Raw genomic sequence first — 24,646 nt, forward strand, 5'->3', positions numbered from 1 at the left:
AAAATGGGAGTTGAATAGTCCTTTCCTCTTAGCATTGCGGTACAGATTTTATGAGCTAACGAAGAAGCAATGCCAGTGACATAGTAAGTGCTTAATAAATGGCAGGAGTTTTATATTCCTGGGTATAATAATCCTCACTTCACAGACAAGGAAACGCAAAATGACCATCAGTTTGCTAAAGATCACACCATTTGTAATTAGCAGACCCTGGAATGTGGCTCAGATTCTTCCACTCTCACCCTCAGTCCCGTGTGCACTACGCCTTAGCTGAGATGTGTCATCAAGGCTGTTTTGATGCTCCCGCCTGAAAATGCTTACCCCCCAAGAATGACCCTCTTAGCCGGTTTCTCTGATGCACTCATCTTTTCCATGTCTGCTTTTGTGTCCGCAGAATATCATCAAGAAGGTGATCGGGCAGAAGTTTGTATACAAATTTGTCTCTTTCCCGGAGATACTGAAAATGGACCCTCACGCGGTGGAGATCAGCCGGGAGAGCCTCTTGCTGCAGGACAGCGAGTGCAAGGTGCCCCCTGAGGGCCGTGAGGTGCACAGACACGGCCTGTCCGCCCTCAAGAGTGCCAGCCGCAATGAGTACATCCACTCGGGCCTGTACTCATCCTTCACCATCAACTCCCTGCAGAACCCGCCCGAGCCCCTCAAGGCCATCAAGACAGAGAAGCTGGAGGAGCAGCTGGAAGACAGCCCCCCCGCGGAAGAAGTCAGGACTGTCATCAGGTTTGTGACCAACAAAACCGATAAGCACGTCAGCCGGCCCGTGGTGTCCCTGCCCTCCACGTCGGAGGCCTTCCTGGCCTCGTCCATGTCTGCCAAGATCTCCTCCTTAATGTTGCCGAACGCTGCCAGCATCTCGTCCGCCTCGCCCTCCTCATCCCGGTCCCCGTCGCTGTCCCCCAACTCGCCCCTCCCTTCTGAACACAGGAGCCTCTTCCTGGAGGCTGCCTGCCATGACTCGGATTCCCTGGAGCCCTTGAACCTGTCATCGGGCTCCAAGACCAGGTCTCCATCACTCCCCCCAAAGGCCAAAAAGCCCAAAGGCTTGGAAATCTCTGCACCCCCACTGGTGCTTTCCGGCACCGACATCGGCTCCATCGCCCTCAACAGCCCGGCCCTCCCCTCGGGATCCCTCACCCCAGCCTTCTTCACTGCCCAGGTAAGAGCTGTAGAGTCCAGTCGTCCGGGCTGCACACCGAGTCATTGGCTTAGGGAAAAGTGGGGAAGAGAGGCAACTTCTGTCTTCCCCTCAGAGGGTAATCCTTGGGCCCCTGTGCATTGTACAGGGAAATCACACCCAGACAGAGGTGGACGCAAGAGAAATTGGCTGTGGTGGGACACTTGATTGGGTTCTTTTAGAGGCCTAAAGTGATGTAAGATGGAATATGCACATGGGACATCAAAGCAGGTCCAAACAGTGATTTCTGAGGGCAAGTTGAGCACTGACAGTGTTAGTCCCTCTGTCCTGTCCAACTCTTTGTGACCCCGTGGACTATAGCCTACCAGGCTCCTGTCCATAGAATTCTCCAGGCAAGAAGACTGGAGTGGGTAGCCATTCCCTTCTCCAGGGGATCTTCCTGGCTCAGGGATTGAACCTGGGTCTCTTACATTGAAAGTAGATTCTTCACCGTCTGAGCCACTACACTTTTAAGTTGCTGAGCAGGCCAGTGACATTTCAGAAGGCACTGGGTTTTATGAAAATTTTATGGCAGAGTCCTCTTTGGAGGGCACTCATTTGTTTTCTGTTAATAAGAAAGTACACGCTAACCAATATGGCCATTGCAATTATCAGTGGGGATCTGGGCTGTCCTGTAGTCCCTAAAAAGCAATGCAGAGGCCACAGCACACGATGAGAAAGAGATGCTTTAGTAAAAACAGTGCTGGTCTGAGAAAGCCCAGGTCCCTGGCACAGGGGAGGGAAGAGCAAACTCGTGAAGCAACAAAAGTCTTCAGTGTCATTAACTCTACCATGAAGGCAGCCTCTTCCTCTAAATACACTATTCAGATGTTCACTCTAGTCCAGCTGGCAAAGGCAGGGCAGGTACTGGTAAACCTACTTCTGCTTCCCCTGGAAAACTGGATGTATTTCAGTGGCAGAGGTTAAGTTCATTGGCTTCAGGGTTACAGACCTGGATTCAGTTCCTGGCGGCACTGCTGGGTAGAAATGTGACTGTGGGTACTTGCTCTCTGAGCCTGTTTCCACATCCGTGAGATGGACTGTGTGAGGATTAAATGGGATAATGGCCGTGGGAAGAGAGGTGGCTACCATTGGCGGGTTTTAGAATCATGTGACTTGGTGGCACCAGGGTGGGGACGTGCTTGAAGCGGGTAGGAGCTCTCTGTCCCCATCGCTGTGGGTGTCCTTGCTGTCACCACCATTAGTGGCAGCACAGTTGAGCATCTCATGCGTCAGGCACTGTTGTAAACACCATCCATGCAGCATCTCAGTTATTTATCATCACAGGCCTGTGAAGGAGATAACTGTCATTGTCCAATTTTTCCAGCAGAGGTAACGGAGGCAGAGGTCCAGTAACTCACCCAAGGTTACCCAGCTAATAGGACTTGGAGGTGAAAACTTGAACCCAGTTAGCCTGCTCCAGAATCCACGCCCTTTAAGTAAAATGCTCTCTGCACACGTGCTGGGAAAATGCCCAGCCTTCTCTGATCGTGAGATGTCTGTGGAGTCTGCGGGCAGCTGAAAGCAGCTCTTGGTCCTTTTCCTCTCTGTTGCTTCTCCAGAGTGACTGTGGCCTTCTCTGGAGTCACAGTCAGCGTGGCTTGTGAGCCTGTGGTGACAAGCATGCTGCCACGGAGGGGCTGGCCGAGGGCTTGGTGACAGGTCAGAATGAGCGCGTGTGCTCTAAATGGGGCATTTCCTCACTCAGCACCACTGGCTGGGGACTAACAACCACTAAGTAAATGGCTCAGAAACAGCGGCCTCTGGCCTGGCTCAGAGAAATAACCTGAGAAGTTGAGCTCTGAGCGGACAATCTGAGAATCTCCTGCGCAGCCTCCCCTGTGTTTCCAGCTGTGAGGTGTAGGGAGGTCTAGAGCCAGGCCCAGGCCAGCTCTGATTCCAGTCTGTGCTTGCTTGAGGAGTTTGTTATCACCATCTCTGCACACATGCCAGCCCTGTAGCTGTGTCGGAGGAGAGTGGCTCAGGCTGGCCCTGTGGTTTTGGACCAGGACGTGGGGAATGGAGTCAGGCTCCATGCACTGTGGCTGAGGATGTGTGTAGCTGGGCGTGGGTGTGGGTGGGGGGACCTTGACACCTTAGCACTTTGTCACCGAAACTCCACTTTCCCCTCTGGGGTGTGCTGTGTGCAGTGTTTACACCTGTGGGCACCTCCAATCAGTCTTTCTTCATGGCTAGCTTTACAAGAGATAAAAGTGCGCTGTAATTACTTGATACCCTGAAAATGAAGTTCCCAAGAACTTACATTTATTCCAAGAAAGATTTACATTTTATTTAGTCATGTATTCCATGAATAATCCCATCAGTTTCAGCAAGAAGCATGGCAGGAAGAAGGGGTGGGATTAAGCATGTCTTGGCATGCTTAATGGTCATGTGGTTACATTTCCCTCCCAGGGCCTTATTAAACCACAGACCTCCTGTAAGCCCAAATTCAGATTCGAAATTTCAACCTACATGATGGGCATGAAAAAATTATCCGCATTCTGCCAGTCCCCAGCATCACAGCCTCCACTCCTGAGAACACTTATGGTACTGCCCCTGGGACCTGTATGAAATGCTGTTGAGATTCCTCTTTATGAGCCTTTGAGAAACCACAATTACTAATGTAGACAGACGTGATGATCACCCAGAGGCGCCCCCAGCATGGACTGTGTGGAACTGAGAAAAATGAGAATACAAAAGCCAGCTGGGTGCCAAGGAGTAAGGCAGTTGGAGCTTGGCCATCGAGGTCCTATTGGTCTGTTGCTAGAGAAGCCAGAATGTTCTCTCTGATGGCATGAGTTATAGAAACTGATGGGAGGTGGGGGAGGAGCTGGGACCTGAGACCCTCCTAGCTCCCAGCCAGATGTCATGGAAACCTGAATGGTGCCAACTGGAACTTGTCATTTTCCGCATCATCTGTACCTGGGTGTCATCTGGCCCTCCTTTCATTTGCCTCTCCTGTCTAGCCTCTCGCTCCTCCTCTGTCAGCAATGTAGTTCAGATGAGTGGCTCATCACTTGTCCCTTCCTTTACGCTAAGACCTCTGTTCATCTCCCATGTGATGTCTAAGATGTTGAACTCAGATATGTGCGGGCACCAGGGCGTGAACTCATACCATCAGAGTCTGAGCATGCATGCCCCAGGCTGTTTTATTAGCAGCGGCTGTGGATTACCACTAATTGAGTAGAGACAGCTTGATGAGGACTGAAATGCTAAAAGCTCCTTTCTGCATGTACTGAGGGATATACAACCTTGAACCCAAATCATAAAGTGGGAATTGGGAGTAAGATGGATGCGTGCGGTGAGTGTAGACTGTGTCCTGGCTCAGCTTTGGATGGTGTCTCAATTTACTGTCTCTTTTGCCATGATCACAAAAGGAAAAATGTTTTTTCCTCCCCACTACTTCATCCCACTCTGTAACACTGCCCTAGCCCAGCCTGTAGCTTCCTCCATCCTGGTCTTGCAGGAGAAGGATGTCCTTTAGAACGTTGGCAGTGGAGGATGTTGCCGATAGACTTTTGCGTGACTTGACTCTCCAGCTGGAGGTTCTTGCTTCTCCCCCAGCTGTGGGTGCCTAGGATGAACCAACCGTGATAGCTGCCCCCTCTCTTTCCACCCCGGAACCCGTTTTTTCTGTAGATCCTTCACAGATTGCTGACTCCTCCCCTGTTCTGACTTTCTGTTTTTTCCTCTCTTACCATAGCTACCCTGGACCAGTAGGGTAGTCCTCTTCTTCATTTCAGCACATTCAGTGCTACAGAAACTTCTGTTTGTGACTTTACTTCTTTTTGAAAGTTGCTGAATACATGTTTTTATTTGAATTCATACAACTCTAGGAGTTTCCAGGGGTTCACTGTCACCTTTTGAGGATTTTTTTTTTTAACCACAAAATGGCTCTGTCATGGACTTCATTGGCATCCATGGGAGAGTAAGATTAGAGATGTTTGTTGCTACAACTTGCCCAACCATCAGCTAGGCTCCTGGAGATAGAGAGGTGAGCAAGAAACAGTCCCTACTCTCATAAGCTTACAGGCTGGCTGGCCAATAGGTAAAGAAAGAGAACAATTAGTAACTTAGGGTGGTGTGAAGTTATAGAGGGCCCAGGGAACTTGTTGAGGAATTCAGAGGCCAGAAGTCCCATGAGTATGAGTTTCATGGGAGGAAGGAATTTGTTTTTATGGGAAAGAGCTGCTGAAGGTGTTAAGTCAGGGAAACAGAGATTCTTATGAGAATCTATCAACAAGTGATAATTGAGCATTATTTGCACATCATAGGAAGGACAAGTGCCTACTTTCATGACCTTCTGTTGTTGGACAGAGAATTTTTAGGTGTAAAAGGAATACTAAGGAAGAGGGTATTTACTTTGCTGGGGGTAGGGATGCTGCAAAGGCTTTGTGGTCATAAAAATGTGCAACAGCTTTGTGCATTAGGGGAGTAGTTCAGTAAGAGGGTGGATACATTCCAAAGGTAAAGGAAGTAGTAGGAAGAGGAGCCTGAGTGACCTGGTAAGAACTGTGCTTTAGAAATCATCCTGAAGACATGGGCAAGGGAGGGATGAGGCTGAAAGCAGTTAGATGACTGTAAAATTCCAGGTGAAAAGACAGTGAGGACCTGTGGCTGTGACAGTGGCATGGGGCCAAAGGAGATGGATCTGACAGACACAGGTGATGGGTGTGGAGGTGTTAGGGGTGAGCAGAAGTTGAGTATGAGTTTCATGGGAGGAAACAAACTCATGGGGAAAGGTTCCAAGTCCAATTTGGGCCATGTGGAGTTTGAGGACATTTGGGAAGAAACACCCAGCTACAGTTGGAGCTAAGGAGAGGGTCTGAGGTGGTTACAGGATGGTTAAAAACCATGGAAATAGATGAGATCCTTTGTGGAGTGGCTCTAGCCCAGGGGACCACGGGCTGAGGGGTCATGAAGGTTTTGGAATGATCGCTGAAGAACTACTAGGTTGGAATTGTGTAGTAGTCAGGACCCATGAAGCAGAGAAAGGGCAGGGATTCACGTTCTAGGTTACTATGGGTCTACCTAGAATTTTTTTTTTTTTTTTGGCTGCATGGCATGCAGGATCTTAGTTCCCCGACCAGGGATTGAACTTTACCCCTTGAGTGGAAGTGCAGAGTCATAACCAATGGACCGCCAGGGAAGCCCGAGGTTGAACTCTTCTCTTCCCTAAAATTGTGAACAGTGTCTTAAGGTGATTGATTCTGTGGCGGTGCTCAGAACAGATTGGAAGGGAGAGACCAGAGACAGCTGGACTGGTTTAGGGGGCAGTTGCCAAATGCCAGCTAAGTTGAAGGGGGCTTGGATGCTGCAAGACTGGAAATGTGGGGATAAACAGGAGAGTCAGTTCAAGGAAGGATCTCCAGGCTATGCCCAGAGGTTGTGGCGAGGAGATGGGGAAGGCATCTCAAGGCCTGGGATGCGGGGGTGCAGACGGGCTGTGGTACAGGGGCAGTGTCACTGCTTCTCTGGCACCTGATACATACTATATACTCCATCAGTATTTGCTGAGTGGTAGATATATGGTGGTACTGTTGATACTGTTGATAGAAACCGAGTCATAAACACTGGATTTGGCAAGGTGGTGAGTTTGTGCCATCTGGCTGAAGGGAAAACAGAAGTCTCTTTTCAGGAGACGGAATCTTGGTGGTCAGAGGGCACTCGGAAGGGGCTTGTCTGGACAACATCGGCTCACTCAGCTGAGCGCAGATGTGCGGGCTTCCTAGAAGACTCAGTATGCAATGAAGAACCGAGTGGGGAGGATGACATGAGGCACCGACAGGACGGTGTTTCCCCTTGAAAAATAAACACCCGTGGCCCTTGGGTCCAGGAGCATCTCCTTTCTTGCAGGTGACAGGGTCAGGAAGTTCCTGTCTGCCACTCAGAAGACCCCATTTGCTAAGACATTCTTTAGGGAAGGAAGAGGAAGCACGCATTTTGCTGGTAGCTTCTTTCTTTAGCCTCTGTCTAGGACTCAAGGAGCTTCTGGAGACAGGCTCTGAAAGCTCACACGGTGAGAGAGAACTCATGCCAGGCTTCATAGAAATTTTCCCTAAAAGAGTAACCAACTAGATTTTCCCCTATGGCCATAGAATCTTCAGCCAGAACAGGGATGGGAGGGAGAGGAGCGAATGAAGTCATTTTACGGTATTTATTTGCATATATTATAGAAGACATTTCAAATATATTAAATAGGAGAAACAGAAGGTTACTATATTCTGAGTACATCCTGTATCCCTTAGAAACAAATGTGCAAACATCTCCAATCCAGACATGGGTATGACATTTAGACTACGAAAATATATTCTATACCTCATACTGCTCAGAAGGTTAAAAAGGAGTGGCTGTGTATTTATGGCTGTGGATGAGAGAGAAAGCTGTTTTGTAGTTTAAAGGAGTCACTGTCTCTTTAGAGCTGTGACTTTCATTGGTAGGTAAGCTAGGAGGCCCTGAACACGCTGGTTAAATGTTAATGTGGCATGCTGAGGTTGGAACCTGGCCTGAGTGACGTGCAAATATTAGTTCTCAGATCGGATGAGCTACAGACCTGACCCTAACACAACTGAGAGGAGCCCTAGGGTCCTGGCTGCCTGGGTTGGTTTGTCTGTTCCAGTTCTTTATACAGTTGAGTATTTCTCCCATGGCTGGGTTTTAATACAGTCAGTCAGATACACTTAATTACTGATAGCAGTCTTGGAATATTTACTGAGCATTTCTAATCTGCCAGCTTTACACAGATCATTTACTCTTCCTGATGATCCTGTAATGTAAGACATGTAGGCATTTTTCTCCCTGTTTTATAGATTAGGAAACCAAGGCAGAGAGTGGTTGTTACCTAACTCATAAGTAGTTGTTCTGAGGTTGGAACCCTAGTAGAGCCCAGGCAGAACTGCCAAGTCTGAACCGTTAGGCCAGATGGCCTGGCCTGTCTATGAAACTACCTTGGATTAGAACAAATGGGAAATTTACCCAAAACATGTATTTTGGGTAACTTCGTAGGTCATTCAATATGTAGGAAATACTGTGGAACCAAAACTCAAATTATTTGAGTCTTTTTCAGCAGCTCCATTTTGAGAACCTTTGGATGTTTATCTCCTTTCTGCAGAACAGAGCAGACCTTTCCATTTAGGTTTAAGCCAAACGTTCTGGATAATTAACAAAGCTGCTGAGGCCAATTCCAGGGGAAAAAAAACCACTTTCGCATGCAGCATGATGCAATGTGAAATGCTGGTGCCCTCGCCGCCCTTCTTACACAGAGCACCTTATTGACATCACAAAGGTACAGAGGGGCTTCTCCTCGTCCCTAAGATGCACAGCCAGCCTGGACAAGGAGCTTGTCCCTGCTGAGAATAAACACCAGGCAAGAGTGGGTTGTTCCTTCTGCACTCTAGCCGGCTTGAAGACCAGGACTCCTGCTGTGAGTATGCAAGCAAATGCCATCCTTGGCACTCTCCCAGGAAACCCAGCGTTTTGGCTTTACATCCTATCTGACAAGAACGGATTTTGTTTCCCTCTGAGCCATTCCTGGGGAGATGAATTCTCATTAGTCCCATATCCCAAGTAAAATCTGGTAAACTCAGTTCAGAGCTTTTCATGAAGCTGCTACAGGTTATTTTAGCAGCAGATCCTAAAGTATTTAAAGGGTTGTTGATAGGGAAAGTGAAGCTTGGGAGGCCCTTTAAAAATGTGTGCGTGTAGCCCAAGTAATGGATGTCCACTGTAGAAAAATTAATATAGAGAAGGGAAAATAAAGCCCTCTCACGAGATGCCCTTTGCTTGTGTATTGTGTTCACGTGTGCTCAGTCATGTTTTGACTCTTTGTGACCCCATGGACTGCAGCCCACCAGGCTCCTCTGTCCATGGGATTCTCCAGGCAAGAATACTGGAGTGGGGTGCCATTTCCTCCTCCAGGGGATCTTCCCGACCCAGGGATCAAATCTGCATCTCCTGTGTCTCCTACATTGGCAGGTGGAGTATTTACTGCTAGTGCCACCAATCTTGTTTAATGTGTGAGGGGGAGCAAACTGAAGAAAGAAGCTGGACAAAAGTTGTTACAAACTTGAGTTTTCTACTAGAATGGTTATGGAAGGTAACTTTTCCATTCTTAATACAAATTGCTCATACAATTAGCACTGAAGGAAATTAAACTGCACATCCCCGCAGAAATAACGTCAGATTTTCCTAAAATGATGAGGCTGGTTTGTGGCTGGTGCCCGTGGCCACACTGTTGACCACAGCAGGAACCAGCGATACAGGTATCAATCCTGTGTGTGCTTTCTTTCCCAGACACCGAATGGACTGCTTCTGACCCCGAGTCCACTGCTGTCCAGCATACATTTCTGGAGCAGCCTTAGTCCAGTTGCTCCATTGAGTCCTGCCCGGCTGCAAGGGCCAAGCACGCTGTTTCAGGTGAGCATTTAGAAATGAACTTGTACATGTGCAACTTTTAAGGGATGTGTTTCCTTGATAAATCCTGCAAGGTAACATTTTCTCTAAATGTAGGGCAGAACTCACTGTGTAAGTTTCCAAAAAGAATGTATGGTAATATGGCTGCAAAAGGCACCTTCAGAGGCCGGTACTTTCATTGAGGTGGCGTGCACATGTCAGCTATCCATAAATGGAACAATAAGTTATCCAATTGTTCCATTTATTTTCACTATGAAAACTGGAAATTTATGAGGAGAAAAATTTTAATGGTATTTTATAAAATCTCTTAAGACTTTAACATACTAACCTATTAGTACAGTAACCACAAAGAATAAAGATAAAAATAGTGAACTCTACATTGTAATAATAGCAAAGTTACCTGCATAATTCTATGAGTCAGAGTCAAGGTTTCCTTGTTCTCTAATAGAAAAAAGCATCATCCAGGGATCTGATAAAAAATGAATTAAGTCTAGCTGTTTGTCTTATAAAGTTCCCTGTACTAGGTAAGCGTATTCATTAGTCATCTCCATACTAGAAACCTGCAGTAGCATCACTTGCTATCATGTGGAAACTGGTATTTCCCCTTGGAGACCCAAAGATTATGACTCACCGACCAAGATGTTACTGTCTGAACATGTGAGTGTAGAAAGGATCCCAGGGACAGGAATGAGGCAAAACTGGATAAAATGCACACACCTTCTGTTCCTGAGTCTGACCTTGTCTGTCTCGTTCACCTTGCCTCTCACCTCTGCCCAGCTGACCTCAAGCTGTCGCTCTTTGGTTTGCACTGCGTCCAGCACTGACCACTTTGTACCGCCTGTTTATCTGACAATCTCCCCACTAGACAGTGGGCCCGCAAGAAGCCAGAACTGCATCGTTTGCTGTGGCGTGTGCCTGGCATCTAGCACGCTGCTCGGTCCACAGCATGTTCAGCAGTTACCACTGACTGACTAAAGGAAGGGACGCCTCAGAATTCACCAAGAGAAGAGATATCTAAGAAAGCTGTGCTAATAAGATCACATCTCCAGTGCTTTTCTTTATTGTTCATTTGTTTGTCAAGGTTAATAGTCACCTCTGTGCCAGGGACTATACATGCTGGTATTTAGGGTCTCATTGGGAGAAGGGTAGAGCTAGAGAAGTTCTGGTTACTATCTTGCTTCTCTGGTTTCCTAGTAGGGATGAGGTAGGGTGTCATGATGTAACTATACTTGAGTTATCAGGTTTCTCTTCCTGGCCTTCCTTCTCATTACAAGAAACTGAGATATGGTCGTGCACAGCCAATGTGTTGATTCTTAGCCATTTTAACTCAGGCAAAGAAACAAAAACTAGCAATAGCAAAAGCCAGTGAGCAAATGCAGAATTAGGCAAGTTTTAGATTGGTGATTTTTTGGTGGTGAAGCTAAAAGACCTTATTTCCTGGAAGTGTCCAGATGGGAGCAGCAGAGAGTTCTTGAGTAGAGCAGACAGGATCGTGTGCGTAGTCAGTCAGCTCCACAGCGGGCACTGGGGCCTGTAATTCTACCCTAATCCTGGAATCTAACACAAAGCCTCTCTAGGTTTCCTGAGATATATGTGAATAATGAATGGACTCTCACTTCCCTCCTTGCTGAAAATCCTACCACCTGACTGTGCAAGGCTTGGTGATTTCCCAAGGAAGCCCTCCAGAACTACTGGTCCAGAATTCTTGGAGATTTCTAGCCCACTACTCCCTAGTAGAGTCGGACACGACTGAGCGACCTCACTCACTCACTCCCAGCAGTTAACAGTAATTCATCTCCCCAATGATTCTACACATTAAAAGGTATCAGGAGCTCTGGGAATTGGCCAAGATATGTATCCCTTCAGTCACTACCGTAGACTGTACTGTAGACAGTACTGTACTGTAGACCCGTGGTTCTCAAGTTAACACATGGCAGACTCAGCCAGAGGGTGGGTGTGTTAAAATGCACCTGGCTGGGTCCCTCCCTCCCCCAGAGTCTCTGATTCAGAAGCTCTGGGATGGGGCCTGATAATAACATTCTTTAATATATTCCTAGAGATGCTGCTGCTCCAGAAACCCCACTCACAACCACTGCTGACCAGTGGCTCCTGATTTACATTTAGAACTCTGCAGAAGAAAACCTGCACTTAACGGCTACCTGCTCAGAACTGTGATTTCACAAACTGGGCCAGTCCTCTCTCCTGGAGCCATTCAGAACACAACCCTGAATGGGAAAATGTAACCAGGTGTGGATGGCTGACAGGTTGCATGGCCTTGGGCCCTCTTTTTGGGGTTGGGGTCTGTGGGACTAAAGAAAACTAACTTTGTACCTTTTAGAGTATTACTTCTCTTCCTGTGTATGATAAGAGGACTGAGCTGGTGAAAGATGAAATTTGCAGTTTTGAAAATGGTTAAAATATGGCAAGAATCATTTTTTTTAATTAGACATTTCAAATGACTTTCAAATTTAGATTACTATCAACAGTACTGCTTTTTTTTTTTTTTAACAGTACTGCTTTTTAAACTAATGAAAGTAACTTTAAAAATAACAAGCCTCTTTCACATATGCTATGTGAATGTGTTGGAGAAAGAAAAAAAATTAGACTTGGCCTATAATGATGCTGGCAAATTTCCTGTTATGATTAGAAAAATAGAATCCTTACGGTAACAGTTGATAAGCTGAGGAGGAGTTCTGGCACTAAGGGTCTCTTGCTATTATTAGTAAGTGATAGCAGATACTGAGAATTTCAAGGGAAGGAGAGGGGAGATACAAGCCTTTCTAGAAGAGGTATGCTTTGTAATTGAGACACATAGAGAGATGCCAAAGACACTGTACTAAATCTAAATATACACCTTGGTTTATAAAGTGAGATGGGTTCCCAGTTGGACTGTTTAGTATTTTAAGCTTGTCTTTAGGATGTCTGTTCCGCTTTTGAAACGGATTTTGATCATATCTGGAATATACCTAGTAGGTACAGATACAAGGTAATTTTCAACTGAGAAAGTTTTCCGTAATTTTTAACTCAACAAATCTAACCCAGAAAATACATGTAAAGCTCTGAGACAGGGACTGTGGGGATATACAACACGTGAATACCAGGTGTGTAAACACAGTGCTCCAGGAACCCAACAAGAGTTGCTCTTTCCAGCTGGGGCCTGAACAGAGGCCCCAAGGCAGAAGGGACATCTGAGCTGGGAAGATGGGAGAGGATCACGGCAGAGTGAAGTACATTCTAAATGAACAGATATGCATCATTTGGATATGAAAATAGTCTGTTCTGGAAGGGACCTGGGTGATTGATAGACTGCTTGGGAAAGCAGCAATGGGGCTTGGATAGTATACTAAAGAGTTGTTAAGTGAAAACCATGGGAGGCCTTTTAAAGCTGGAGATAATGTAAGATCTCTATTTTAGAAAGGTATCACTGGTATCATGATGTGGAGAGAGGACAGAAGGCAGAAAGAGTAAGGGGCAGGAATACATAGATTTACACTGCTCCAAATTCTGAGGGGATAACCACCTTTTACATAAGAGTGAAAAAGACATTCCAGAGGTAAAATTGAGAGGATGACTTTTAGATGGGTATAAGGAGTAATTAGTGAAAAATCAGGAAGAGGCAAGCATTACTAAGTGATTAAAAGACTGGGAATGCTATTGATAACAATAACTACAATTCTTTGAGGGCTATCATATGTCAGACATTGTTCTAAAGCACTTTTCATGGCTCCTTATTTAATAGTCTCAACAGCTCTATTTGAAAAGATGACCAATTTTACAAGAAAAAGAAAAAAAGAAACTAAGGCCCAGAGATGTTGCTCAATTTGCCCAAGATCCCATGTTAACAAGTGGTAGCTTGTTTAGTGTCGTGCTCCTCACCACCATTCTTACTGACTTTAGAGTGAATGGGGAAGAGGTACTGGGGCTATCTAACTGACATCAAGAAATGTTTGTTGAGTACAGTACAGGAGAAAGGAAGGCTGAGGACAAAAGTTGGGGAATGCTGTTTAAGAAAAGGGACTGCTTGTGGATGATGGGAGGGGAGGGGGGCAATAAAGAGGAGTATGAAACATGTCAGAAAGGTCAGGCTAACCAAGAGAAACTATGACACTTGGATGTATAGCAATAAAGAGGACAGGAGTCAGTTACAAAACCAAAACTTGAAAACACCAGTAAGATGAACACCTACTAAAATGAGAGAAGATGTCAACAAACCACAAGAATGAGAATTCAAAGCCTGCTCTCCTTCCAGTGTCTACTCTTAATCAACGGGAATAGTGGTCAGGAGCACACCTTGAATAAAAAGTAAAGTATAAGCTAAATGTAAACAGACTTGATAACCCCAGATGAAATGGATAAAATTCTGTATAACGTTAAAATTCAACATGTCAGGAAAGAAGACCTTGATTATAACCATTACAGAAATAGTAATTAATAGCACCACCCCCTTGCCACTGACATTAAAATAAGTTGGGCAGTTGGGTACAGAAAGCACAGTATATAGACTAAGTAAGAATTAAACTAGAAGACAGCCCAAGAGATCACTGTGACTCATCTTGTCCTCAACAAGGAAAACTTAGTTTTCAACAATCGTGTTTTAGAAGGAGGTCTTTAAGTATTTTGTGTTCAGTTGAGAGTATAGCTGCTATACTTCAGACATGAAAGACATCAAAGCATATACGTTTGTCCCATCTTAGCAACAAGACAAATTTTGGCACTTACGGGTTATCTTTTTGGTTTGGTATTATCATTTTAACTAGAATATTTTTACAGATATTGTTTTCTAAATCTCTTAAGATAAAAACATTCCTCATTTTTAACAGTTACTGAGAAACATCAGGGGTACTCTGGAAAACATAGTTTCAAAATACAATATGAGAAATTACTGATTCATATACAAAGAGTTTCCCAGTTTCCAAAATTGATTTTTCTTAATATGTAAAGCAAATAATCATTCTGAATAGGCTGGAATCTTCTAGAAACACTATTAGAACATGCTTTAGCAACATATAAAGTATGTATTTTTTTCTAGTAGCCTCTGCACTTAAAATAATTTGGGATATTTTCTAAGCCTTAGCCTCTGCTGTACGTAATCTTGATTTCATTGTCATCTTCCAATTACTCATTCTGTGAAATAATTGGCAACATGGACTTTCACAGTGGTCCAGGCATTAAGAACACGCCTGCCAATGTGGGGAACATGGGTTCAATTCCTGGTCCAGGAAGATTCCACATGCCTTAGGGCAAATAAGCTTGTGCGTGGCAACTACTGAGACCTACACGCTTAAAGCCTGAGCTCCGCACCAAGAGAAGCCACTGCAATGAGAAGCCCACACACCACAACAAAGAGCCAGAGCAGCCACAAATAAATGAAGTATTTTTAAAAAATTGGCAACTGACCTCTATCAGTCACAGAGGTGATGAGAGAACTGGTGCACTGTCTAGGAATGTTAAAAACTCCGGTCTTCCCAATGGATTTGCAATAACTATTGTAAACATCTTTTGCCCCTACAGTTCCCAACACTGCTTAATGGCCACATGCCAGTGCCAATCCCCAGTCTGGACAGAGCTGCTTCTCCAGTACTGCTTTCTTCGAACTCTCAGAAATCCTGATGACATCTGGCCACAATTTAAAGACTCATTAACTGATAAAACAATTTGTCCCCATGGGCTAGTTTACCTGTGTCGTGAGAAGGATGTTGTGAAACCTGTCTGTTCATTTGGTTTGCACTTTTCATAACATGGATGGTCTAGATTTATGTTAGCATTTTAAAAACTTTTTTATATTCAAGTATATATGAAAATCTGTTTTGCATTAAGTGAATTTTAATGTTTTTGTTTTTATATCTTCTTAGCTCTTAAGTGTTGAACACTGTTGACAGTGAAGAACTTTTCTAAATGGTTTTCAATGAAATAAGGATGTGAAGCTTTCTTCCTTTTTAATTCTGCAAATGCTGAACTGTGCTTATATACACTATAACCAGCTGTGCCTTCCTTTGCATTTAGTTTACTGTAAATTATCTATATATATTTTTAGTATTAAGAGAAAATGTTTGAAAGACAAAAATTAGTATCAAACAACTCTCTAGTAGAATTTCATTATTTTTCACAAGTAGGCAATATGAAAGCATTCATTACTTTTCTTTTTGGCTTTCAACTGTATGAGAATTGCCTTAGAACCTCTTTTGAACTGAAATTCAGTGAATATAATATCCAAGTAATGTTTTTATAAAAAACAACTAAGCCATATTTAGACAATAAAATTTCATGAAAATGTTCTAAAGTGCATTTTTTGAAAAATGAACCTTGAAAGGCTAGCCTCCTGTTTACAATCTTTGAGACTCCTTCCACACAAAAGCCTGAGATGGAAAAACTATATCAAGTTCACTCAGTCTATGCCCCTGGAATATTTCCTAGGTTAGCACATTCTTATTTAAAAAAATTAACCTGGTTCTTCCCACTTTCCATTGAGAATCATACCTCTCTGATGCATTTACTGTATCTAAGTTAGGGTTTCTCTGAACCCCAGAAACTATAATTAACATTTAAAAATCCTATGCTTTGGAAAAGGTTCACAGACTGGTGATGAATACATATAACAAAGAAAACATTTTGTAATACCAGGTATCTTCATGTGTATGGGTAAAGCCTTGGTTGTGGAAATTGAGGTGCAGGATACACTGCTTTATGTATTACTGTTTATGGTGAGAATGAAGGAAAATTGATTAAAAAAATATAAAATTCTTCAGGAACCTTATCATTGTGGAACTGAACTTATGTAACAATCTGCAGTACTAAGCAGTGAATCCTTTTGTGTAGTATAGTTTAGAACAGTGATAATAGAAACACTTTCTGTTCCTTCAGAAAAATCAGCAGGCACTAGTTTAAGGTGCCCATCTGTATATGAAGTAGTAAAGTTCTAATGTAAGATTCAAGAACTGGAAGGTGCCCAGTGCATTCAACTCAATAAAATTACCATCCTTAACTATAACAGAAACCAATTTGAAATGTGGCTAAATAATTCATTGATCCAAATGAGGCATTGAATGGCAGGGATTATGAGAAAGGGTAAAAAACAAAGGTTGTAAAAACAAACATTTGAGTTTTCAAGAAATCTAAAATTTTGTTGTGATACTTTTAATGCTTGAGATGTTCAACTGGAATTGAGCTTAAGATTTTCAATTGGAATTTTATTTGGTGATGTAAGCCCTCACATGGGGGAAAAATCCAAACTCTAATATGCATCTTTGAATATAAAGTAATGGGCCTGGTTCCACAATCTGCAAGGAGACACTACTGTCACTACCCACAGGCTAAGGATAATTCTGTACTGAAAGAGCTAGTCCAGGGGACTGGTGTTTACCAAACATAAAATGTTAGAAGAGGCCTTTGAGATACATCCAACCACCATTTCCAGGTAAGGACAACTGCACAGAAGTGGGAATGCCTAAAGCTACATAGCTCATTGAAGGCAGAACAATGATTGGTGCTCAGTCCAGTTCTACTTCCCCGTGCCTAGCTATAGGTAACTACTGGTCCAAAACTGCATGTTAGGTAGGAAAAAAACAAAAGAGCATTAAAAACAAACAAAAAACTTGTCAGGTAAGAGCATACCTCAAATGCAAGATTCTTACAGAGAAACTAAGTCAATGTGCAAAAACCTCAACCTGGTATTCCCTTCCTCCAAATGCTGACGAACATGCACTCTAGCTCCATTCATTAGACATGGAAAAAGCACATCATTTTTTGATGCACCAAAAAAACTCACATGACACAAATAGAGAACTGGAGGTGTTGAAGTATATAATCCTTATTGCTCTGCCTCATTCTGTGTGTGTGTGTGTTGGATTTGTCTTTTTTAAACAATTATTTTAGTCAAAAAATAGGTTTCAAAGAACATAATAACTTTGTTTTCCCTTTTTATATGTTTGCTTGATCAGTGTTAAAATGCTATGGTAAAGTTTATAGAACTATAACCTAACTGTTGGTCTCTTTTGTACACATCTTTTCTATGACTGCAAATCTTCACTCAGTTTTCATATATGTATCATTTTTACTGTTATATTATTTTTGTTCAATAAATACTTTGTGATAAAAGGTGTGAAGAGGCAAGTGGGTTGTATTACTTCCATTTACTTGGGATGATTCAAATCATCCCATTCAAATTGCTATTCTATGGGTATAAGTTGGAAAAAGAATTGTTATTTAAATAGCTTAAATATTGCACATTGAAACACTATGTATATATAAATCTTATTTAAACAGGTATTTAAGGAAACAAATATACTTATTGACACTGAGTTGGGTAGAAGGGAATGGATTTGAAAACTGGTCCTCTGATCACTTAAATCTGAAGTTCTGTCATTCTGCATTGAGGTAGGGAAGTAATGAGGAGATGAAAACTTCATAACCATTTACTCTTTTAGCTGTGATTAATATCAAGAAATTAAAGCCATCCCATGGTCATGGATTAGAACACTTAATATTGTTAAGATCACAGTACTACCCAAAGTGACCTATGGATTCAATAAATTCATCACAATCCCAAAAATTTCATCCTAAAATTTATATGGAATTTCAAGGAACCTAAAATATACAAAACAATCTTGAAAAAGAAAAACAGAAGTGGAGGACTCACACTTGAGGGCAAAACTTATAAAGCTACAATTAATTAAAACACTATGGTACTGGTAGAAGGACAGATATGTAGACCGAGAGCAGAATTAAGAACCTCCAAATAAACCCTCATTTCTATGATCAATTGATTTTCAGCAAGGGTGCTAAGGGGGAAAAGGTCAGGTCTTTCAACAAACAGGTCTAGGAAAACTAGATACTCACATGCAAAAGAATGAGGTTTGCCCCTCACTTTACACCACAAACATTAATTCAAAACTGATCAAGGTCTTAAATGTAAGCACTAAACTATAAAACTCTTAAAACGAGGGAAAATATTCATCATCTTGGATTTAGCTGCTGCTGCTAAGTCACTTCAGTTGTGTCCGACTCTGTGCGACCCCACAGAGGGCAGCCCACCAGGCTCCCCCGTCCCTGGGATTCTCCAGGCAAGAACACTGGAGTGGGTTGCCACTTCCTTCTCCAGTGGATGAAAGTGAAAAGTGAAAGTGAAGTCGCTCAGTCGTGTCCAACTCTTATCGACCCCACGGACTGCAGCCTACCAGGCTCCTCCATCCATGGGATTTTCCAGGCAAGAGTACTGGAGTGGAGTGGGGTGCCATTGCCTTCTCCGCGGATTTAGCTAAAGCAACTTAAATATGCAACCAAGAGCAAAGGCAACATAAGAAGAAATAAACTGGACTTCATGAAAATAAAAAACTTTTGTTTATCAACAGGACACCATAAAGTAAGTGAGCACAACCCACAGAAAAAAATAATTAGAAATCACATATGTCATGACCTTCTAGCCTATATAAAGAACTACAACTCAACAACAAAAAGACATACAACCAAACTTTTTAAAAGACAAAGGACTTGAATATACGTTTCTCTAAGCAGATATTGGTCGGTAACACGTGAAAAGGTGTTAGGGAAGTCAAGTCCTTAGGGAAATCAAAACCACAAAGAGACGCCGCTTCAAAGCTATTAGAATGAATATAATGGGAAAAAAGAAGCAAGGATGAGGAGAAACTGGACATCATGCACTACTACTGAAAAATGTAAAATGGTGTGGGTACTGTAGAAAACAGTTTGGTGGTTTCTGAAAAAGTTAAGGATTGAATTACCAACTGAGCCAACAATTCTACTCCTGGTATATGAACCCAAAGAATTTGAAAAGAAAGGCTCAAACAGATGCTTATATACCAATGTTCATAGCAACATTATTCACAACAGCCAAAAATGGAAAAAAAAAACACCCATGTCTATCAACAGATGAATGGATAAGCAAATTATCCATATTTTGCTTGGGTATAGAGATAAAATGGATAAGCAAATGTTGTATAGTCATGTAGCAATGTTACTCAGCCATGAAAACAAATGAAGTTCTAACACATGCTACAATATGGATGAACCTTGAAAACATTATGTTAAATGAAATAAGCCAGAGACAAAAAAACAAGTGTGGTAGGATTCCACTTACATGAAATATGTAGTTTTTGTGTCTATGAATTTGCTTATTCTAAGTAAGAGATTACCCAAAGGATGAGGGAAAGAGAAAACATGGTGGTGTGGGGAGGGTGGGGTGGAGATTATAGTGGCTACAAAGTTTCTGTTGTTTGGAGTGATGAAAAATCCTGGAAATAGGTAACTGCTTTTCACCACTGTGAACATAATAATTAATGCCACTAAACTGTATGCTTACAAAGGGTAAAAATGGTAAATTTTATGTTACATGTATTTTACCACAATTTTAAAAAATAGTAAACACACACACACACCACATGAACTGTCTTGGGTCAAAAAGATTATAACATGTTAACAAGTAGGCTTTCGTAAGCTAATAAAGCAGCTACTTCTATATAGAATATGACATATTCAACATGTTAACATCATCACTTGGAAGGAAAACAAAAAAGGCATCCCCTCTTACCTTTAAGAACCCTGTCAGTTTAAGACGAATCATCTGTTCAAGGTTCACAATTTGAGCTTCAATTCTCTTCACTGCAAAGTTTTCAGAATCTGAATGATGCTCAAGTATCAAAAAAAGAAAATCAAATTCCTTAATAAAATGAAGGAACATCCGTAGTTTTTCCTATGAAGAGCAATTTTATATAACTGTTGGATACAATTCTTCACCTTTTATATGCAAGAATGAAACATAAGGATAACTGTCAAATTTTCAACAAATCAAATAGATAACCTATGAAATGAAAAATCTGACAATTAAAAGTGCTATCCTATAAAATTACAGTAAAGATTAGTAAATGAATGGCCAGCACAATTATAAATTAATTGCTACTGGCCGAGACACTCCATTATCTTGAGACACATAAAAGAAAATGGTCCCATTCTGCACAGCCTTCTTCCCCAAGAAAGAACCGTGACTCAACAAAACCACATTTTAACAACATGAAGATTTTGTTATTATAAATTCTGAAACAAAATGGAGGAATTTTCACATAATATTTATAACCTTCAAAGTACAATATTAATACATGTCTGTCAGTTAGAAATAACAGCAGTTTGTTAGGCTACAGAGTTTAACAGAAAACCAATTTACAAATGTGAAAAGCAGTAGTGGTCCAATATTCACCATTACACATGAATCTGTTTCTTCCAGAAATTTTTTAAAAATTAAAACTTCAGTATCATGAAATATTAAAATAACACCCCAAACATGCCACAATCACTATTCACAAATAAAGTTAAAATGAAATATACAAAAATTCACTTAATACTGTTAAATAACAATAAACTACAAGATTTCCTGAACAGAAATGGTAGGACCCTGAATGTTTTACAGTGAATGTCAGGAAAATGAATTAAGTTATGACTCTTTTCATGATATATAAGCCCCAAATTTACATGACCATTTCAAAATATAGCAATTAAGATTTGCAGTTGGTAAGATGCACTAAACAAATAGTCCTTAAAAGTGAACACAAATGCTTAAAACACTGTTACCAACATCAAGGTGTATTTATGATATTCAAAAAGATGCATAATTAAAACTGTAATATTTACTATCTCTGGTAAACAGATAATACCTAGAATGCTTTAAAACAATCTTCCAAGTTCTCATTTCTGTTGTTTGTTATTTATCATGGCTCATTTCAAACACATATTACATCTTTCAGCTGATTCCAAGTGAATGCTATTAAAACACATACATATACACATCTCTCAAATGAAATAAATTGTTCCCCAATGAAGAATCATCCATTCTAATAAAAGAATTGTATTTAAGACAAATAAACAAAACAAGATCTCTCATGTTTGACCGGACTTGTATGGTTTAACTAAATTAAAGCACAATGTAAAATAGGTTAAGTGTATTAGTATACAAATATCCAATAATATGCAGTAAATATTTCTAAAATGAGGAAAGGTAAAAATAAATAATTGTGGTACTTTAATTTACTGGTAGGTAATTCAAGATCCCCAAAATGTCAGGTATTCACTTGCTTGAATCAACTTCTGCATCACATGCTTTCCTAAACATAATGTGCTTATTGATTTCTTAGCTACTCTATTTGCCAATGTTCAATAAAAAATTATATAGCATGAACGTAAGAGTGTTCAAGTTGGCTCACTTATTTTACTGTTAAGCAAAGCTAAATTTACATTCCAGGAAACAATGCAGTTTAATTTTAAAAACAAACAAAAAATGCAGCAGTAGAACAATTTATGAGGAGAAACAGATGCATTCACATATAATAAAGCCACTGCAACTTCTTCAGGCATCAACTGTTGTGTTAAATAAACAGACAGTAGTTATTTAGCAGCAATGATTCCGCAATAAATAATGCACTGTGTTTCTCAGTCCTGCACAAAAACTGCAGCTATAGTTACATCAACAGCTGTAACCTACTGGCTCTAATGGCAGAGAAGACCTTAAAACCAACTGTACAAAAAAATTGTCACACTGTGACAACAAATATAAAAACAATTTGTAGGTCTGAAATAAAAAGACTCCACTGTGAAGAGGACAGTGTAGACAAACGAAGATTCCAAGTCCACCAAAAGAAATAATTGCCTTCAGATTTGAGTCCTTGATTGATAAGAAAGGCTGGGGGCTGGGCTTGAAACCATGTTATCAGACTTAAAAGAGCATGCTCTGTCTTCTGTTCTTCCCATGTCCTAAAATATAAAGTCATTTTATGAGGCAGTTCAAGGTTCAGTTTTATCCCACATACAGTATTTGGTGACTCTATGAAGCTAATGTTCCCACCAGCAAAAGCTAATTCCATGGTAAGAGTGATCAGCTCTGTCTTAAAGGACCCTCTTGTTGATGGGGTCAGTCTACAGCTTCTATGCTTCGAAGTGATGAACCTGATGACTAGGGGAGCACAGATGTGTCTTCTGCCTCAGGTGCCAGGTGTGGCGTGTCAGTGATCAAGCCAGGTCACTTGTAAGAGGTCTCTGTGCCATCTGCAGCTTTCAGGATCCCTGATTGGACTGAGTCAGATTCTCTCTGAAGAATTACTGAGCTGCCCACATCATACAGAAAAGTGAGTATGTGCAATGCTAAACATACACCGTTGTGGAATGCACTGTACATTGGTTTTTACATAATTTTACTGATCAATTTATAAACCAAAAACTTGATTCCACGCAAAATTTCATGATCGACATGTGAAATGGTTTATGACAAACACACCTGTCTCTGGATAAGAAGAATTTCGAAAACCGGGATCCTTTTGCAACTGAATCTCTTTCAAACTGAATATTGATACACCTAAAATGCACAGACAAAAAATAGCAGATGAAAGCCTATCATTAAAGCAAATGTAATCCAACTAGAGACAAAACGTCTAAATTATATACTGAGTGAATGTGAAACATTGATACTACGTTTACAAGGTTAGGGCCCCACTGAAGTATTTTCTCTTTTGTTCCAAGGATTTGAGAAGAAAACCAAGCCAAATAATCTCCCCTCAGAATCTTTCTCCTCCAATTTGGCTTTAAATCAGGCTGTGAGTGTGTGTTTCTCTGAGGAGAATGTACACTGTTTATTTCTAGGGCTTACTGAGGTTGGGAGACCTCATCAAAATGTATCACTCAGTTTTATTCTATCCTTCATCCATTTGTCTTATGATGGCAGTGAAGGTCAAACCCTCAAACTATCTTCAGAATTTTACAGAAAAACAAGAAATAGGTTTATACACCTTTCCTACAACTCAAACTTTAAAACTTGATATTATTAGTAATAATAAAATGTACACAGCATCTTAAAAAATACTTGTAATTCATCCTTCTTATTTCCATCTCTGCCACAGAGGTAGTCTTTCATTACAAAATATCCTTCAAGTTCCAAGTGAAAACTCCTGAGTCTTGATTCCAATTAGAAAACCACTGTCTAGTAAATGACAATGGGAAATTAATGAAAGCTTTTGGTAGCTCATTTCCAAAATATTCTCTTAATTCCCCACTCACCTTGCTCAGTTTTAAAGTAAAGTATTGGGGTAATTTTTAAGAATGTTCTGAGTAAAATCAAGCAGTTACCTCAGGCATGAGAAATCAGCTATTTTAATGACAATATGCTCACCTCTGTCATGGGGATAGTTAAGTCAGAGTGAACACAGTAAAGGAAAACCATCTTCATGTCTTAAAAAGGAAATTTACTTTCATGAGAAAACTAACGTTTTGGCTGTGTTTCATTACGACTTGCTTGAAATCCATTTTTAACAACTCTAAATCAAAGTAATTCAGATTGGGCCTAATGACAATGTCTATCATTGGATGACATTTTCCAGCTTAAGTCCAATAAGACTAATGAACCACATATAAGCGCTACTGATTTCTTAAGAGTTGTAGCAACATGCTCAGTGTTAAAAGAAAGAAATTAAAACAGGTAAATAAGATATATGCCTCCCTTCAGGGATTTCTGATCTAACTGCAAAAAGGCCAGAATTTAAGGCTTAAAAACCAATAGTCCCTTCCTAAACTCCTAATTCACCCCAGTCTCCAAACCTGGATAAAAATAAAGGGGATGGGAGGACACACTCTAGAATTTCTCTTACTTTCAGGTAGAGCATGTATTCTTGGTCCCAGACTTCGAAAGTACACATGTTTCATGGCCTCTTCTGCTGAAACCCTTTTCTTAGATTCATACTGTGTAAAACCAAAAAAGCGGCTTCATTAATTTTTCTCTCTAAATACTGGAAAAAGCATGTGTGAGGGGTAGGGGACACACACACAAATTAGCATTTAAACGTTTAGAGCTACCGTTATCTTGATTACTTAATACTTAATAAAAATTACTTATTTTTAAGAACCAATTTACTATCTTCTAAATTGAGTTACTACTGAGCTTGTGTAGCAATGATCCCAGTTTCAAATTTCCAAAATAAAGCCGGATCTTAACTAAAGATTAAGATTCCTTATATTTTCTGAAGTGATAGAAAAAAAGCAAAATATCTGACCTGTGGT

General features: G+C 41.3%; 2 protein-coding genes across 9 annotated transcripts in view; one reads left to right on the forward strand and one right to left on the reverse strand.

Annotated features, from left to right (window-relative positions):
* ELK3 (ETS transcription factor ELK3) overlaps positions 1–17,695 on the forward strand; it is a 70,887-nt gene extending 53,192 nt beyond the window's left edge. For 2 of the 3 annotated variants that reach the window (XM_012174834.5, XM_060413074.1), the window contains 3 exons: positions 392–1,171; positions 9,482–9,604; positions 15,113–17,695. In XM_012174834.5, the coding sequence (XP_012030224.2) occupies positions 392–1,171; positions 9,482–9,604; positions 15,113–15,211 (1,002 nt within the window). In that variant the 3' untranslated portion in view covers positions 15,212–17,695. The remainder of the gene's footprint in view (positions 1–391; positions 1,172–9,481; positions 9,605–15,112) is intronic. The other variant, XM_027967632.3, reaches the window with a different exon arrangement.
* Positions 17,696–20,613: 2,918 nt separating this feature from the next.
* CDK17 (cyclin dependent kinase 17) overlaps positions 20,614–24,646 on the reverse strand; it is a 108,783-nt gene continuing 104,750 nt past the window's right edge. For all 6 annotated transcript variants that reach the window (XM_027967633.2, XM_042247101.1, XM_060413073.1 and 3 more), the window contains 3 exons: positions 24,238–24,328; positions 22,875–22,952; positions 20,614–22,354 (listed from right to left, as the gene is read on the reverse strand). In XM_027967633.2, coding sequence (XP_027823434.1) covers positions 22,317–22,354; positions 22,875–22,952; positions 24,238–24,328 — 207 coding nt within the window. In that variant the 3' untranslated portion in view covers positions 20,614–22,316. The remainder of the gene's footprint in view (positions 22,355–22,874; positions 22,953–24,237; positions 24,329–24,646) is intronic.

The sequence above is a fragment of the Ovis aries genome, chromosome 3, assembly GCF_016772045.2.
Source record: "Ovis aries strain OAR_USU_Benz2616 breed Rambouillet chromosome 3, ARS-UI_Ramb_v3.0, whole genome shotgun sequence".
In the NCBI taxonomy this organism is placed as follows: domain Eukaryota; kingdom Metazoa; phylum Chordata; class Mammalia; order Artiodactyla; family Bovidae; genus Ovis; species Ovis aries.